At 38.1% G+C, this 14111-nt stretch overlaps 1 protein-coding gene across 2 annotated transcripts in view; it reads left to right on the forward strand.

Moving 5' to 3' along the window:
* Window positions 1-14111, forward strand: part of SNX25 (sorting nexin 25) — a 93709-nt gene that overhangs the window by 16631 nt on the left and 62967 nt on the right. For both annotated transcript variants that reach the window (XM_080373769.1, XM_080373770.1), the window contains 2 exons: window positions 2167-2251; window positions 11173-11389. In XM_080373769.1, coding sequence (XP_080229895.1) covers window positions 2167-2251; window positions 11173-11389 — 302 coding nt within the window. The remainder of the gene's footprint in view (window positions 1-2166; window positions 2252-11172; window positions 11390-14111) is intronic.

The following is a 14111-nucleotide window of genomic DNA, read 5'->3' on the forward strand; positions in this document are numbered from 1 at the left end:
TATAAAAGGATCAGTTCCTGCTCTGTGCAGTTCTGTAGACTGGATGGTTGGGTGGTGATGTGGAGCAAGGTACTTGCAACCATGGATCTCCTCTGAAGTTTCGGGGTTTTTTTTGGTTTTTTTTTGTTTTGTTCCCTCTGCTGTAAAGAAGTCTAACTGAGGCAGGTAAGGAGGCAAAAGTAAGAGTTCAGCATTTATAATTTTCTTATGTCAGCTTGTATTTAAACTACTTTTGAAAGGAGTAATTTAGCCAGTGCTTTGTGAGAGCACTTACTGATGCCTTAGGCAGAAAAAACCCACTTCCTGCAAACTGTGTACAAATGAGAACTGCTGGTGCCTAAGTTAGGGGCTTGAGGTTACTGAGCTCTATGCATGTATGACTCAGTTTAGCAGAAGGATTAGTCTTGTAGGATACCTAAGCTAAGGAAGATGAGTATGTTGAGCATAGAGCTTCAGTGAGGATTGTGGCCTTCTGTTGAGGAGTGTTTTCTTCAAAGACCTGAGTGACTTTGCTTACTAGAGGTTTCTGAATCCCTTCCCCCTTCCCAAATGTTTGATGTTTCTGTGAGAGTGTCTCTTCTCTTTTTAAATTGGGGTGGTTATGAATCATCTGATTTCCTGCTGCAAATAAAGCGTAAAAATCCTGAAGTAATTGTGTGACCCAGCTTTGTGGGGAGGAAGCACAACAGTGTTGGCAATCAGAGGTGGTGTGTTTGGGCCTTACAGATATTGTTGTATTTTGCAGCTGTTTAGGTGGTATGGTTTAAGCTTTTACCAGTATTGTGTTCAGGTAAAAGGGGGCTGTGAAAATCTGAAGTGGTTCACTAATCAGATAATACTCTGTTCCTACCCTTACTTAACTATAGTTTTGGTAATAAGGAGGGTTACAAATGGAGGTAAACATGCTGAACTCTTACTGTTCTTGCCGTTGATAGTGTTGTCAAGGGGGGGAAAAAATGGCTGGAAGACCACAGCCATGGTCTCAACTGTGCAGTTGAGTCTAGCACTGTGCAACTGGGAGAAGTCTAGCAAGTATTACAGTGTTCACCCAAAAGCTGAAACAAATTGACTGTGGATGGAAGGAGGGCATTCAAGGCCTGGAAAGAATCTATGGCAGTGCTGTGTGTTGGAAATGAGCAAGTCTGAAAAGCTTTATATTTGCTGTTAGTGTAGTGCTTAGACTCCTTCATTGGTGTCCCGTTAGATGTGCTTCATACTAGACACTATATGCGTGTATCTGCAGTAGAAGAAAAACATATTACACCAAAATATACTAATAGCCTACAAATTGGCTGAAATAATGGCATACTACCTTTAAAAACAGTGTTTTAACTTAATTTCATACTGCTTGCTTATTCTCTATTTAGTGAATGTTGGATGGATTGGGACGTTTCTGAAGCGGTCTCGTTACTGAGGAGATTCTGAACTCCCATCAAGGGGAGTGAAGTAAGCTGAGTGGCAGTGGGGACAACTTCTATTTCTGATTCGAATTGTACTCCGTTCTATATAAGGACCATGTGAATCATGCCTTTTGTCTATGCCCTGAAAAATGTTTCTCCGTCTGCCCACCTATTTATACACTATAAAAGCTAATACTCCAATGTAGACAACTATTCATATAGTACGGCAGCTTAAAATTCAGTGGCCAGAAGTGTCTTTGAAGGAAGAAGCCCAAGAGAATGTGAACCAAATTTACTGTAGGAGATATAAGGGCTTCACTTTCATTTTAAAAATCGTTTATGAGGCTAAATGAAGTCCATTGTGACAGTAGGATGCAATGATGTTCTATTTTCTGTTGATCTATCTTGGAGATCTTAGAAAGCTGTGAAAATACTGAATAGATGAGTTCCAGTTGTTTTATTAAATGCATGTCCTATTGTTAGTGCATTGAATTGCAAGTCAATACAGCTCTCCTCTACCAAAAATACAAGATACCTGGGAAGTTGTACAGTGTACAATATATAAAAATGGGTGTTAATATGTGCTTAATGAGCAGTGTAGAATAACCTCACAGACAATTAATACTTGTCCATTTTAACCATTTGGGGTGACAATGTATAAAGACCAAATGATACACTACTGTCACCTTGAATTCCAGTTTTATTCCTTCCATCATTTTTTGGTTTATTCCTTCCTCTTATGATGCATGTTCTCTTTAAATTTCAGAGTAATTGGTCCGGAAGCTCCCATGATTCAGTCCAGTCTAGGAGAGTGGTCATTTCTCACAACATGGATAAAGCACTGAAAGAAGGTAAGTCTTAACTTAGACAAAGGAGCGTTAAACTCTGAATATTTTTTTGTCCTCTTAGCAAACCACATGACTGCACAATAATCCACAATTTTAGAATATGACACTGATTTCTTCCTTGATGTAAAAGTGCAAGGTCTTGGTCTTCCCAAGAGGTCCACTGTAGTAAGTAGTATGCTGATGTTTTTGCAATTTAGCTGATACCTTGTCATTTTAGTGGCTGTTTTTTACAGAAGTATATGGGTCCTTAATGCTTCTGCACAAAACAAAAGGATAGCATTTAAAAGATTCTTGATTTGATTTTCCTGAACTGATAAATCCTGTAGACCCTTACAGTCTTCTATTTAGTGCAATTCTTGCCATGAAAACTGAATCTAAGATCAACATTTGAATTTCTGGCTGATAGGTTTATGAATTCTGTGGATCGTTAGTACGTTCACTAGGATTTGGATTGTAAAATGTGAACTATGATCATATGGATTTAAAGTATCTTATTTACAATTCTTTATTTTAAAGAATAACTCCTACTGCATGCATTTTTTTTCCAACTGAATCCTGGTAATATAAAATATTGTAGAATTTAGGATAGTGTCAGTTTGAAGTACGAAATAATGAAAAAAAATTGCTTCAAAGAGTATGCTAGGTCAGAGTGTAAAGATGATGGGGGAAACTAGCTTGTATATTAAAAGAAGAAAACATTTAAAGAGTTGTGTATTGTAGCTTTTAGAATATATTTATAGTATTTGATGTGATTTCAGTTGTATATTTTTTTCCCTTATCTTTTTTTCACATCTGGAGAGTGTATTTTAAAATTATCATTGCTTTAAACAGGTTGGTTGTCTTACGAAAACTTCTTGGGATGTGTTAGTTTTTGAAGTTACTTTTATGAATAGCTATTAGCAGTATACGTAGCTAAAATATAAAAGTCCTACTGTATCATGTTTCTGTGAAGGTGAACTATGATACTATAATTTCATTTTAGGCAGCATTTTCATCTGGAATTAGTGAGATTATAGGATTCTTAATGATGTGAAAAGGATAGTAGAGTCTAAACATTACATATATGAAACAAGCACAGACAAGTTGTTTGCTTTATTCACTCACACGCATACTTTCCATTTTGGATAACCTGCCATGGAATCTGAAGCGAAGGCTTGACATAATTAGCACAGAATTGGAGATAGTGGGGTTATTTGGAGACAGATAACAGGTATTGTGGAATACTGGGGAAAACATAGTTGTGTTACACTTCCTTCCTGTTATTTGCACATACGAGTAACTCGTGTCTGTAAAAAATATGGGGACTGTCTTCATCTAAGGTATTTATCCCATAGATTGTTCAGATGGATGCATGAGTCTGTCCTTAGTAAGGCTGAAAGTAAGTTAACAGTATTTAGGTGATTCATTTTTATGGAGTTAAGGATGTTCTGTTGTGACAGCTTACTTGCCTTTCTGGTATTTCTTTTCAGAGTAGCTTTTACTCTCCATTCTCACTCTGAATTTTGGAGAGCAAATGTGTCGGATTTGGTTGTATTTCTTCCAGGCCTAAGTGACAAAGCCAACTGCTCTTCTGTTAGGCGGTTTGACAAGGATGAGACTGTACCTTTCACTCTACCACACAAAGACTTGAGCAAGTGTTTTGATTTTGGAAGGAGTCCGAGTCAACAAGTTTGAGATACTGAATGAATCACAAAAGAAATACTTCACTTGTTAGAGTAAAACGATCGGTCTGTCTGAAAATAGACAGGATACTTTCCTTGCCCTGTGACAGTTCTGAAATTTGTAGTTGTCTTGATACTATGATTATTTTTTCTTTTAGAAGTGCATGGTTAGATAAAGCTTTATTACTAATGATAAAAAAAAGTGCTGTCTTTATTTCTGTTTCCAGTCTTACACTGATGAAGATGAAAGTATTTGTAAATCCCAGGAATTTTTGCCGTCTATATGTAACATGCTGTTCAAAAAATGTTTTAAAAGGCCTTACTCATTTAATTAGGAGACACTCATTTCTCCTGAGGTTTTAATCTTGGAGACCAGTTCAGACTCCTACTGCCACTTGAGATGTTGAGTAGGTGTTGTCAGATTATCATAGTCAATGGTGTTTTGCAGTGTTCTTTTAGTCTGATTTTACTTCTCTTTACATTAACTCAGAGATGCAATGATAACTTGTTCGGAGGAGGTAGCATAATCTAATTTCAGAAATGCTATTACAGGTTATGAAGAGATGGCCCTTTGGTTAATTCTGACTCCTTAAGTTTGCTTAGAGTTTACTGTTAGTTGCTAGCTATCTTGCACCCCTCAAAAATTGCCTGTTGGCACTCACTCAGTCATGCCATGCTTTTGGTGGTGCTACAGCCAGTCTGTAGGGATTTTTCTCTCTGGGTTTAAAAGTTGCTTTCCTGAGGTAGAGTGGTATGTCTCACTTGACAAGCTGTCACTTGCTTTACTGCGTTTTTCCTGATGTTCTCATCATAATCTGTTAATGGAGTTGAAAGAATAGATAGCAGTCATCATCCTTAGTTTTAACTAAAGGAGTCATGCATGTTTCCATTTTAAAACCATCATTCTGATTTCAATAAAATTAAAAACATGATGGTGGTTAGATAGGTTTCTTGTGATGGTCATTGGCTGATAATTGTTGCCTGTGTCCTGGATACCTTCTTGTCTTGCCAAAGCCTGTGTAAGTGTTGTTGGGAATTGTCCTTCTACAGTGTTAGTCACTTAGTGCCACCAAGAAGGGACTCCTGCTTGCATTGGTTTACAGCTCAGTTCTAAACTTTTTTCCTGTCTCCCACTGACGACAGAGTAGTGTAAAAAGATGGTGATTCAGAGTGCTACTTCATTCTGAGTTATAGTATACTTGTAAAGGTGAGGGAAAGCTGCAGATTAGCCCTGCTACTGTGAGGTGTGAAATCTAAGTGCTCAAAATTAGAGCAAACGTAACATTATAACAAGATTTTCCTTGTTGAATATGGCAGAAAGAGAAGGCCTTTTTTGTTCTAAGCTCCTGAGTCCCTCTTTCAGCTGGTAATACTTGAGTGACTAACACAGAAATGTTGTTTTCAGGGTTTTTTTCAACCTTTTTCTCCATAGATTGATTTGGTTGTTCTTTTGCTTTCGTTTATCTTATGTGAAGAAAAGATGACCCACTCTTAAGATAATTTTAGCCTTTTGACATTTCCTGTTGCATATCTGGTAGCTTCATGTTTTCAGCCCATATCATATGGTAGTTAAGGAAGGTGTCTCTTAGGAGAGACTGCTTAGTCAAGACTCATGCTGCTGTCGCAGCATACAGTCTGGGCTGAAGGCTGTAGCTGTCAATGAGACTTACCTGCCCTGCGTGTAGCCATTCTTCCAGGAACTTAATTTAATCTGCCATTTTTATTGTCCTGTATCCTGTGGTCTTTTTGTTATTATTCTTTTGCCCCATATTGTGCGGTCTTTTTGTTATTCTTCATAGTCAGGCTTTGTTTTTACTGCTCTAGTAGTGCCAGGAAAATTGGTCTCCGTATTACTTACCTGCTTTACTGGATAATTTATGAGTCAGTAAAATAGTGTGGGCCATGGCGCAAATGCCAGCAAACCTCCACTGGTGAAATTCTTCTGCTGTGAAAATTGACTGTTTATTAGTTTTCTGTGTTCCTCGATTCTTAAAATATTTAATGCCAGTGAGCCAGCTCTTCTTTCATTGTGACTTATCTTCCTTTAACCCTGTCTTGAGGTGACCTTGTTTGAAATATTTTTGGAATTTAATTAGATTGTATCTGTGGATCAGATCTTGCCTGTCTGTGTTCTTATTAACCCCTTAGAAGAATCCTGTTTAGGATGTAAGGCAGGACTTCCCTTTACAGAAAGCATTTTTTCCCATTTATCTCATTTCCCAACTTAAGATCCACACACTGACATTTAGGAAAAAAACACAGTAGCTTCTGCCACTCTTTATTTGAAAAACTTTATTCATTTTTCACAGCTCTCAAAAAATGAGTTGTTTGGGTCCAAAATACAAGCAAGACTTAATTTGAATTCATATTCTCTCTGCTACCAGGATTCAAATGCTTGGAGCTTAAGAACTCTTGGCAAAGGGTACATGGGCAAAACTATTTGAACAGAAATATGTCTGATTTTTTTAAATCTTTGTAAACACTTTTTTCTCTATTTTTTAATATATTTGGAAATTTCTATGTGTTTTCTACACATAATTATTAAAGAAGCAAATGTCAAGAAGATATTAAAAATAAACCAAACAATGTGGAATGGGAGACTGTCAGGGTAATGTTCCCTTTTGCAGGTGGGCTATCCATCTATGCACAATGATAACATCTAGTCTATTAATCTTAACAGTTTCGTAGAGTTTGATTAATGTTTTGAAAGGCAAGTAAACCAAGAAATGCTAGTGTTTTCCTAGCACAAACTTCAACAAGAGAACAGAGAGATCTATAAATCACTATCATTAGTGACTGGGGCAGGTTCCTAGTCACTGAAGTCTGGCCATTTATGCAGTATTTTGCCAGCCTTTAACACCACGGTCTAAATAAAGATTTAGTGGGCATGAGAAACTTCAATAAAGACAGATAATACTAAGTATAAAACTTCATCATCTTAATTTGTATTGTATAGCTAAAATATAATAAAATGTAAAATACAGTAAACAAATAATGGCCTTTATCTCTTTAAATTTAGAAATCAATGTCTTGGAAATGATAGAGGTGCATATTCAAAGTATTAGCAACTTTTAGGGACTTCAGTATAGGGGCTTTAATATTTTAGTTTGATTTTTGAGGATGAAGATAAGGTACTTTTTGGTGTGGTTTGGTTTTTTTGTTTTTTTTTGTTTGTTTGTTTGTTTTTTTTTTTTTGTTGTTTTTTTTACTGAATTGGCTTTTGGCAGGGGGGAAAAGTAGTAGCTGTAACAAATAACTAAGTAGTTAACATTTTCTTCTATAGAACAGTTCTTTGCCAGGTACTTACAGTGCTATAGTCTGTCATCTTTTTCCATTAAATTTTTATTGAAAGTATTTTTGTTCAAGTATATCTTATGATAACCACATCACACATGTTAAATGTAGTGTTGTAGTAGCACAGCATTATAATAACCTTTCTTGACTCTGGTGGTTTCCCTATGCAGCTTCTCAATACAATTCATATTAATGTTGCATTTCTATTTTACAGATTGCAATACTTGCTGTTGCAGCAGAACTCAAGCTGGTGTTGTAGCTCTACTTTCTCTTCTGCTGTTTATAGTCACAGGAGAGTTGGATTTGACTGTAATTTAATATAATGATTCTGGTCTCTCCAGTGTTTTCAGGAAAAGATATTTCCTTCTTGCGTGAATCTTGGAAGTTTGTGTCTGCATTTGCATAAGGAGAATATTTCTGGGGTTTTTTTGAATGGTGTTTTGGGAAAATGGGTAGGAATTTAGTCCTTGTTATTCAGACTTCTATGTTATTTTTCATAGAGTTGGGTAATGAATCTTAGCAGCATAAAACTTTATGTAAATCTCTGCAAATTTCATGTTTGAACCTGGTCTGATCTAGTGGCTTTTGTGGTACCGCAGAACCTCATGAATGAATGAATGTGGAAGAAGAAGAGAGAGCAGTTACTGTAGACCTGTGTGGGGTTAGGAATGAAGTAAGGACCTAGAGGAGGTGTCCTCACTAATCTCCACACAAGCTTCTGGCTCTCTACTCCCAACGTTTTAGTTTACAGTCTTTAAAAAGAGTAGTTGAAGAGGCTCAACTGCACATTCACACGTTAGTTGGATTATAACAACTGGGGACTTGGATCTTGTGAACTAATTTAGAAAACCCAGTAGAAGTTTCTACAGTTATGCACTAGACTCATTGCTGTCATTGCATCTGATTTGATCAGAAGAAATTTGTTTGATGATTGTAGAGACCAAGTTAGTGGTAGTAATGTACTGTCCTGAAAGTGTGTTCTGCTTTTCTTATTTTCTTGTATTCTGACCAGTTCTTTTCAACGTTTTAGGGAGCGTGCAGTGTAAAAATAATGAGAGTAAATGCATGGGCAGATTTCTCCTCTGAAGGAAGCAAGTTGTGCTCTATCTTACATTTGTTTTCTGTATTTCTTCAAAGTGCTGAAAGAGGCACCGGTTGCATAGATAGGCATGAAACTAAAGCAGCAGCAGTACATCATGGCCAGGATGCATCACATACGCATGAGGCAGTGTCTTACACTAGCACAGACTGCTGTTAGTGTCTGTAGCGGGTGTCCTTTAAAAAAATTTCTTTAACAGAGGCCTAAAAGCTGTCTCATTAGTAATTTAGGCATACATTCTAGGCTCTAAAGTACCCCAAATTTTATAGGGGACAGCATGGCTGAACTGTTGCGATGCAGGAAGGGCAACAAGGCTCAGAAAGTGACAGGGAAACTATAGAAAGCATGTGAAGGAAGGGATTTGTATAAGGTAGGTGAAGGAAAACATGGTTTAAAGTTGGATAATCCATTTAAGGTATTGAAAGTGTGTAAGTGGCAGAGGGAAACAGAAGTGAAGTATTTCATACCTGCATGACTTACATTTTGGTGATGATTGGTAATCTTTTGCCTTTAGTTTGCTATTGCCACTAGATTTCATGGTTCTTTCACGTTGATACACCTAGATGAAGAACCATACTATCATCTTGCTGTGTCTGATCAGGAGTCTTCCTACCGTAATAGATCTTGCTTCAGGTATTTCAGTTGGGAGTATAGTAAAGTTGCAGGAGTTGTACTCTCTTAATACTTTACTAATAAGTATTGCTGTATGTTTGAATGTTGTGCTTTGCCAGAGCAGAGAGACTTAACATTGGATGTGCGGGGATTATAGAGTGAACTAGGAACTGAGCTCATCTTGGAGAGGAGTTGCCTAAAAATACAGTAATAAATTAAGGGTCAGTGGCAATAGATCTATGTTCTGAAAAAGAATATACTTTAAGGGATCGAATTACAAGTTTTCTTCTGGTTTTGTTGAGTTCTGCCCAATAGATACGTGTAGGAGGCACCACTCTATACCAGGACTTGGTGGCTTAGGCAAAAGGTGCTGAAGAAATAACGCTGCTTTGCACCCTTGCAAAGAGTAGAGAGGGTGTCTGTAAGAAAATCTGAAAAAGTCATTATCTGGCAGTGATGACTGTAATAGATACCACAGTGCAGTGTTCTGCATGCACTTGAGAAATTACGGGTCTCCTGTAGAGTAGATGAAAAGGAAAAATCCGTGCTGTGATTGGTTTTCCACAGCATTTCAGGTATTGCAACAGAAGAGAGTTAACTAAGCTATAACAAAAAGGTGGTTGCAGAAGGACATGGGGACAGCTGTGGAAAAATAGATACTTAAAATGTGTATTATGATGGGAGACGAGATAAGTAATAAACTTAAGTTTTTAAAATGCTGTTCCCCTTTGCTCTTTAGTATATTAAGGGATTATCCCTCAGCTTGCTTATCAGAAGACTGCTACCTTTTATAACTGTTTTTATTGCTCTGTAGATTTTGTGGGTGAGAGTTTTCAATTAAATATGATTTCTTCTGTTTTAGAGAAGTAATGAAATTGGATATGTTTCAACATTGGAAGTGTCCATCCTGCAGTATGGCTCTGCATATTTTTGTTTTCTCTCCTGGATTGGAAAAAAGAATCAAAACTACTCCCCGCCCCCCCCCCCCCAAAAAAAAAAAAAAAAAATAATTTAAAAGCCTTGAAATGACTTAGCAAAAGGCTTTTAACTATATTTTTCAGCATACTCAGTGAAGTGACTCAGTTTCTCTATAAACCTGAGGAGGTTGATTTATGAAGTATTTGACTAGAAGTTTTTATCAATTTTAGCATTTTGAAATGTTTTTAACAAGGTAATGTTGGATGAGGTCTGCTAGTATTTCAGGCAGGTAAAAGTATCCAACTTAAGTTGTTCTGTTATTAGTTCACTGTCATGATGGTGGGGAGCTTTTTCTAGGTTACTCGGCTGCTGAAGAAACAACTTCTGTTGAAGTGGAAAGTAAGAAATAGTGGAGTCACATGATTACTTTGCACCACGGGTTTATACTGACAAATAAGATGTACTTCTGGTATAAAAAGCCGAAGCTGCTCAGATTTTCAGGCACATGGCTTATTTTTCCTCTGCTCATTCAGTTATCCCTCTGATAGACGCAACCTGACTCTGCCTTCTACCCCAGCTTTTTCCCCACCTTGTAACTGTTATCATGTGCTCCCTGAACAGCTCCTCCTCCCCCCTAGACCTCCAGGGACATGTGCTACAGTGAAACATCAGTAACGCTGGCAGCACGCATACATTGTCAAAAAGGAAAGTCAGAGCAGTAGAAGATGGTATTGCCATGGGACTTGCATTTACAGTAATCTTGGTTATTGCTTGTAGATGCGGTTTGGAATACCTCATCGTTTTTGAAGTTCATGCTGTTTTGCTAATCTACTTGTTCTCTCTTAAGCTCTTGTGATCCTATAATGTACTTTCTGCAGTGTTGTTCCATATTGTATATGTCTTTTGAAATCCAAAAATTCCACTACCTCCCCTTCTAACTCTGGCTTTGGAGTGGAGGCTGTTGAATTCCTCTGTAGAGAAGGCTGGTTTCAGTCTGCAACAGCCTAGACACAGTCAGATCATATATGATGGTTCATATAACCAAATCCACTGTTGAGAGACAGGTATTAGTTTGTAGTCTGTGTGAGCAAGTAACCTGACTGAGCAAATCCACTTACAAGCTTTGCTTTGCAAAGTGACCTCCAGTAACCTGTTAGGTGTGTGTTTCTGTAACTTCGCCAACCCTACTTTCTTTGGCAAGAATTTAAACCCAAAGAAGAAAAGTAACATATTACCCATCTAATTTTTGAGGAGGAGGGTGGAGGTTGAAGCTTTTTCTTTCTTGATGTGCCTTCCCCTTTTGCAATGTTTGCTATTCACTGTTTTGTTTCTCCTTTCAGTGTTTGACTACAGCTATAGAGATTATATCCTGTCCTGGTATGGGCAACTCAGCAGAGATGAAGGACAGCTGTACCAGCTGCTATCTGAAGATTTCTGGGAGATTGCCAAGCAGCTGCGACAGAGGCTGAGTCACATTGATGTAGTTAAAGTTGTTTGCAGTGATGTAGTGAAAGCTTTATTCTCACACTTCTGTGACCTTAAAGGAGCCAATACCAGGTAAAAACAAAACTCTGCATTTCATTGGCATTTTCTGTTTCTCTTTTTACTTTCAGATGTGCTACATCAAAGTAATGAAGAGTGTAATGCTTTTGTAGGCAACCGGTAAAGAAAACGGTTCAAGTTTATTACAGATTAGGTTTTACAGATCAAGCAGACTTCAGTGCATCTATAAGATCTGTGGAAGGAAACACTTGTCCGCCTTTTTCTCAGAGTTCGGATTCACTGCTGTTTGTTTTATCCTTGAGTCCTTTGCTCACGGTAGGAGGTGGGCTGTGTGAGCAGTTCCTGCAAGTAGTGTGAACCTGTAAGGGAAAGGAGAGGCACTGTCAGAGCAGTCAACAGACAAGAAAGTAAGTTATTTGCACCTTCCCCAAAATAGCACCAGAGCTAATTCCATTCAGTGTTGCATTTCTTCAGCCCCAGAAAGCAAAGCCTTGTGGCTTCTGTAAGTGGCCTGTCCTGCAGTAACAAGATTTTTCTACTGGAAATCTTGTTGGCTGGATTTTTGTTACCTTGCGAATTCTATGCATTTCCTTTTTGGCAAGGCTCTCTGTCCACTTAAAAAGGTCCGCTGTCCACTAAAATACTAGAGTTGAACCCAAATTGTAATTGCACATAGGAATTCTTAGCCTATGCAGTTCCCACATCTGAATGCACGATTTGTGTAATTGTGCATGAAATTTGGGCTTATGTCTGCACTTACTGTGTTTCAGTTATCCTAATTGAAATATGCTTTGGTCATTCAGATTTAAACTATACATTTTAGGCTATGAAGTTGTTTTGCGTATAGTTAAATCCACATTTTTAATACCCCTTCAGAGGAAAAACATCAACATTTTTCTGTCGGTGACTAGTCTTGTGTGTTGCCATACATGCTTCTTTCTGTTCTGGAGCAGAAGATAGGATTAATGTATCTGCGGTAGATGCCAGCTTTATGTAGGCTGATGTGTAGGAAATAAAGACCAAAAAACACCTAAAGGATGATTTACATTTGAGAAAAGAAAAAAATTAAGGTGTATGCACATTGCAGCAGATCTTGCATTGGATTCCAGATAGTGCTTTCCTTCGGCTCTGGAATGTGATAGAACTCTCTGTCAGGTAAAGCTCCTAAGTGTGCTCCCTGATTTTTAAGCATTGTGCTTACACTTGCCCTTTATTGCAGTAAAGAGCTTCCTTTTGGTAAGAGTTTGATTTGAACAGTTAAAGGATGAGGATTTACACTTAAAAAAAGTATTGTTTTCCTGTTCGAAGCTGGGGCCACAGACGTGTAATTCCAGAGTTATTAATTATTATTAATACTGACTCTTGATGTGGTTCCTTCTCTACTGAGAAATACGACCACTTCATTTAGGTTTTTGTTGGATTGTTACTTCCACTATATAAAGCTAAAATAAATTCTCTTGGGTATTTTCCAATTAACTTTATCACTTTGGAATGGTAAATGCACCTTAGTCAATGCTGGGTAAGGCAGGCTGCATTAATGTGGTAATGAAAAACATCCTATCAAGATAATGGGTTAAAAAACCCCAACAAACCCCACAGCTGTAACTGCAGACTTTGTATAGGTTGAAATAGGATCCATTGACTGTTTTTTCACATACTGCAAGGCTGTGAATTCATAAGGGGGAAGGTCTGGTTTTAAGGTGCCTGAGCAGATCAGGGGCATGGTGCTGCATGATTCAGGATGTGAAGCACTGGTATATCCTCATGCTGCTCATCCAGACTTTCTCAAAAAGTCTGGGAAGTTTATGGAAACTGCACAGGACTTGCTTTTTCTTGGCAGATGGAGAGAGGGCTTAAATGCTGTATATGTACTGTGGCAAAGTCAGCAGAAATGTGACGTTGTGCTCATATGCTACAGTCTGAATTTGTACTGCTAGGTGATCTGAGCATGCGTGTAATAAGCCTGGAAGCGCAGCTGATACTGTTTTCTTTTTAAGGGATTTTTTGGGTTTAAGAATAATTGAGTTTTACACTAAATGGCCTACTGCTATGGATTTTATTGTGCTAGAACCTCCTGACGTTTTAAGCTGTAGGCTGAGAACTACGAAGTCAGTCACTTCTAGCTTGGAAGATAGTTTCTTGGAAAGCCTTCAATTAATTTCTATTTTGCTGTCCTGCTTTTGGCTGGGATAGTTAATTTTATTCTTAGTAGCTGGTATAGTGCTGTGTTTTGGTTTTAGGATGAGAATAATGTTGATGACACACTGATGTTTTAGTTCTTGCCAAGTAGTGTTAACACTAAGTCAAGGATCCTTTTCGCATTGCCCTGCCTGTGAGGAGGCTGGGGTGGGGTGGGGGGTGGGGGGCAGCGGTGAGCAGGTGGGCACAAAAAGCTGGGAGAGAGCATAGCCAGGACAGCTGACCCAAACTGGCTAAAAGGATATTCCGTGCCATGTGACATCACGCTTAGCATGTAAACTAGGGAGAAAGCTGGCCAGGGGCCGCTGCTCAGGAACTGGCTGGACAACAGTTGGTGAGTGGTGACCAATTGCATTGTGCATCGCTTGTTTTATGTATTGTAATTCTGCATTGTTGTTATTATTTTCTTCCTTTTCTGTCCTGTTAAACTCTCTTTATCTCAACCCACAAATTTTACCTTTTTCCAATTCTTTCCCCCATCCCACTGGAAGGGAGTGAGCAATAGCTGTGTGGTGTTTAGCTGCCTGCCAGGTGAAAACACAACTGCCACAATTTAAACACAGAAAATTCTTTTTCC

Source organism: Falco punctatus (assembly GCF_963210335.1).
Source record: "Falco punctatus genome assembly, chromosome: 1".
NCBI lineage: Eukaryota > Metazoa > Chordata > Aves > Falconiformes > Falconidae > Falco > Falco punctatus.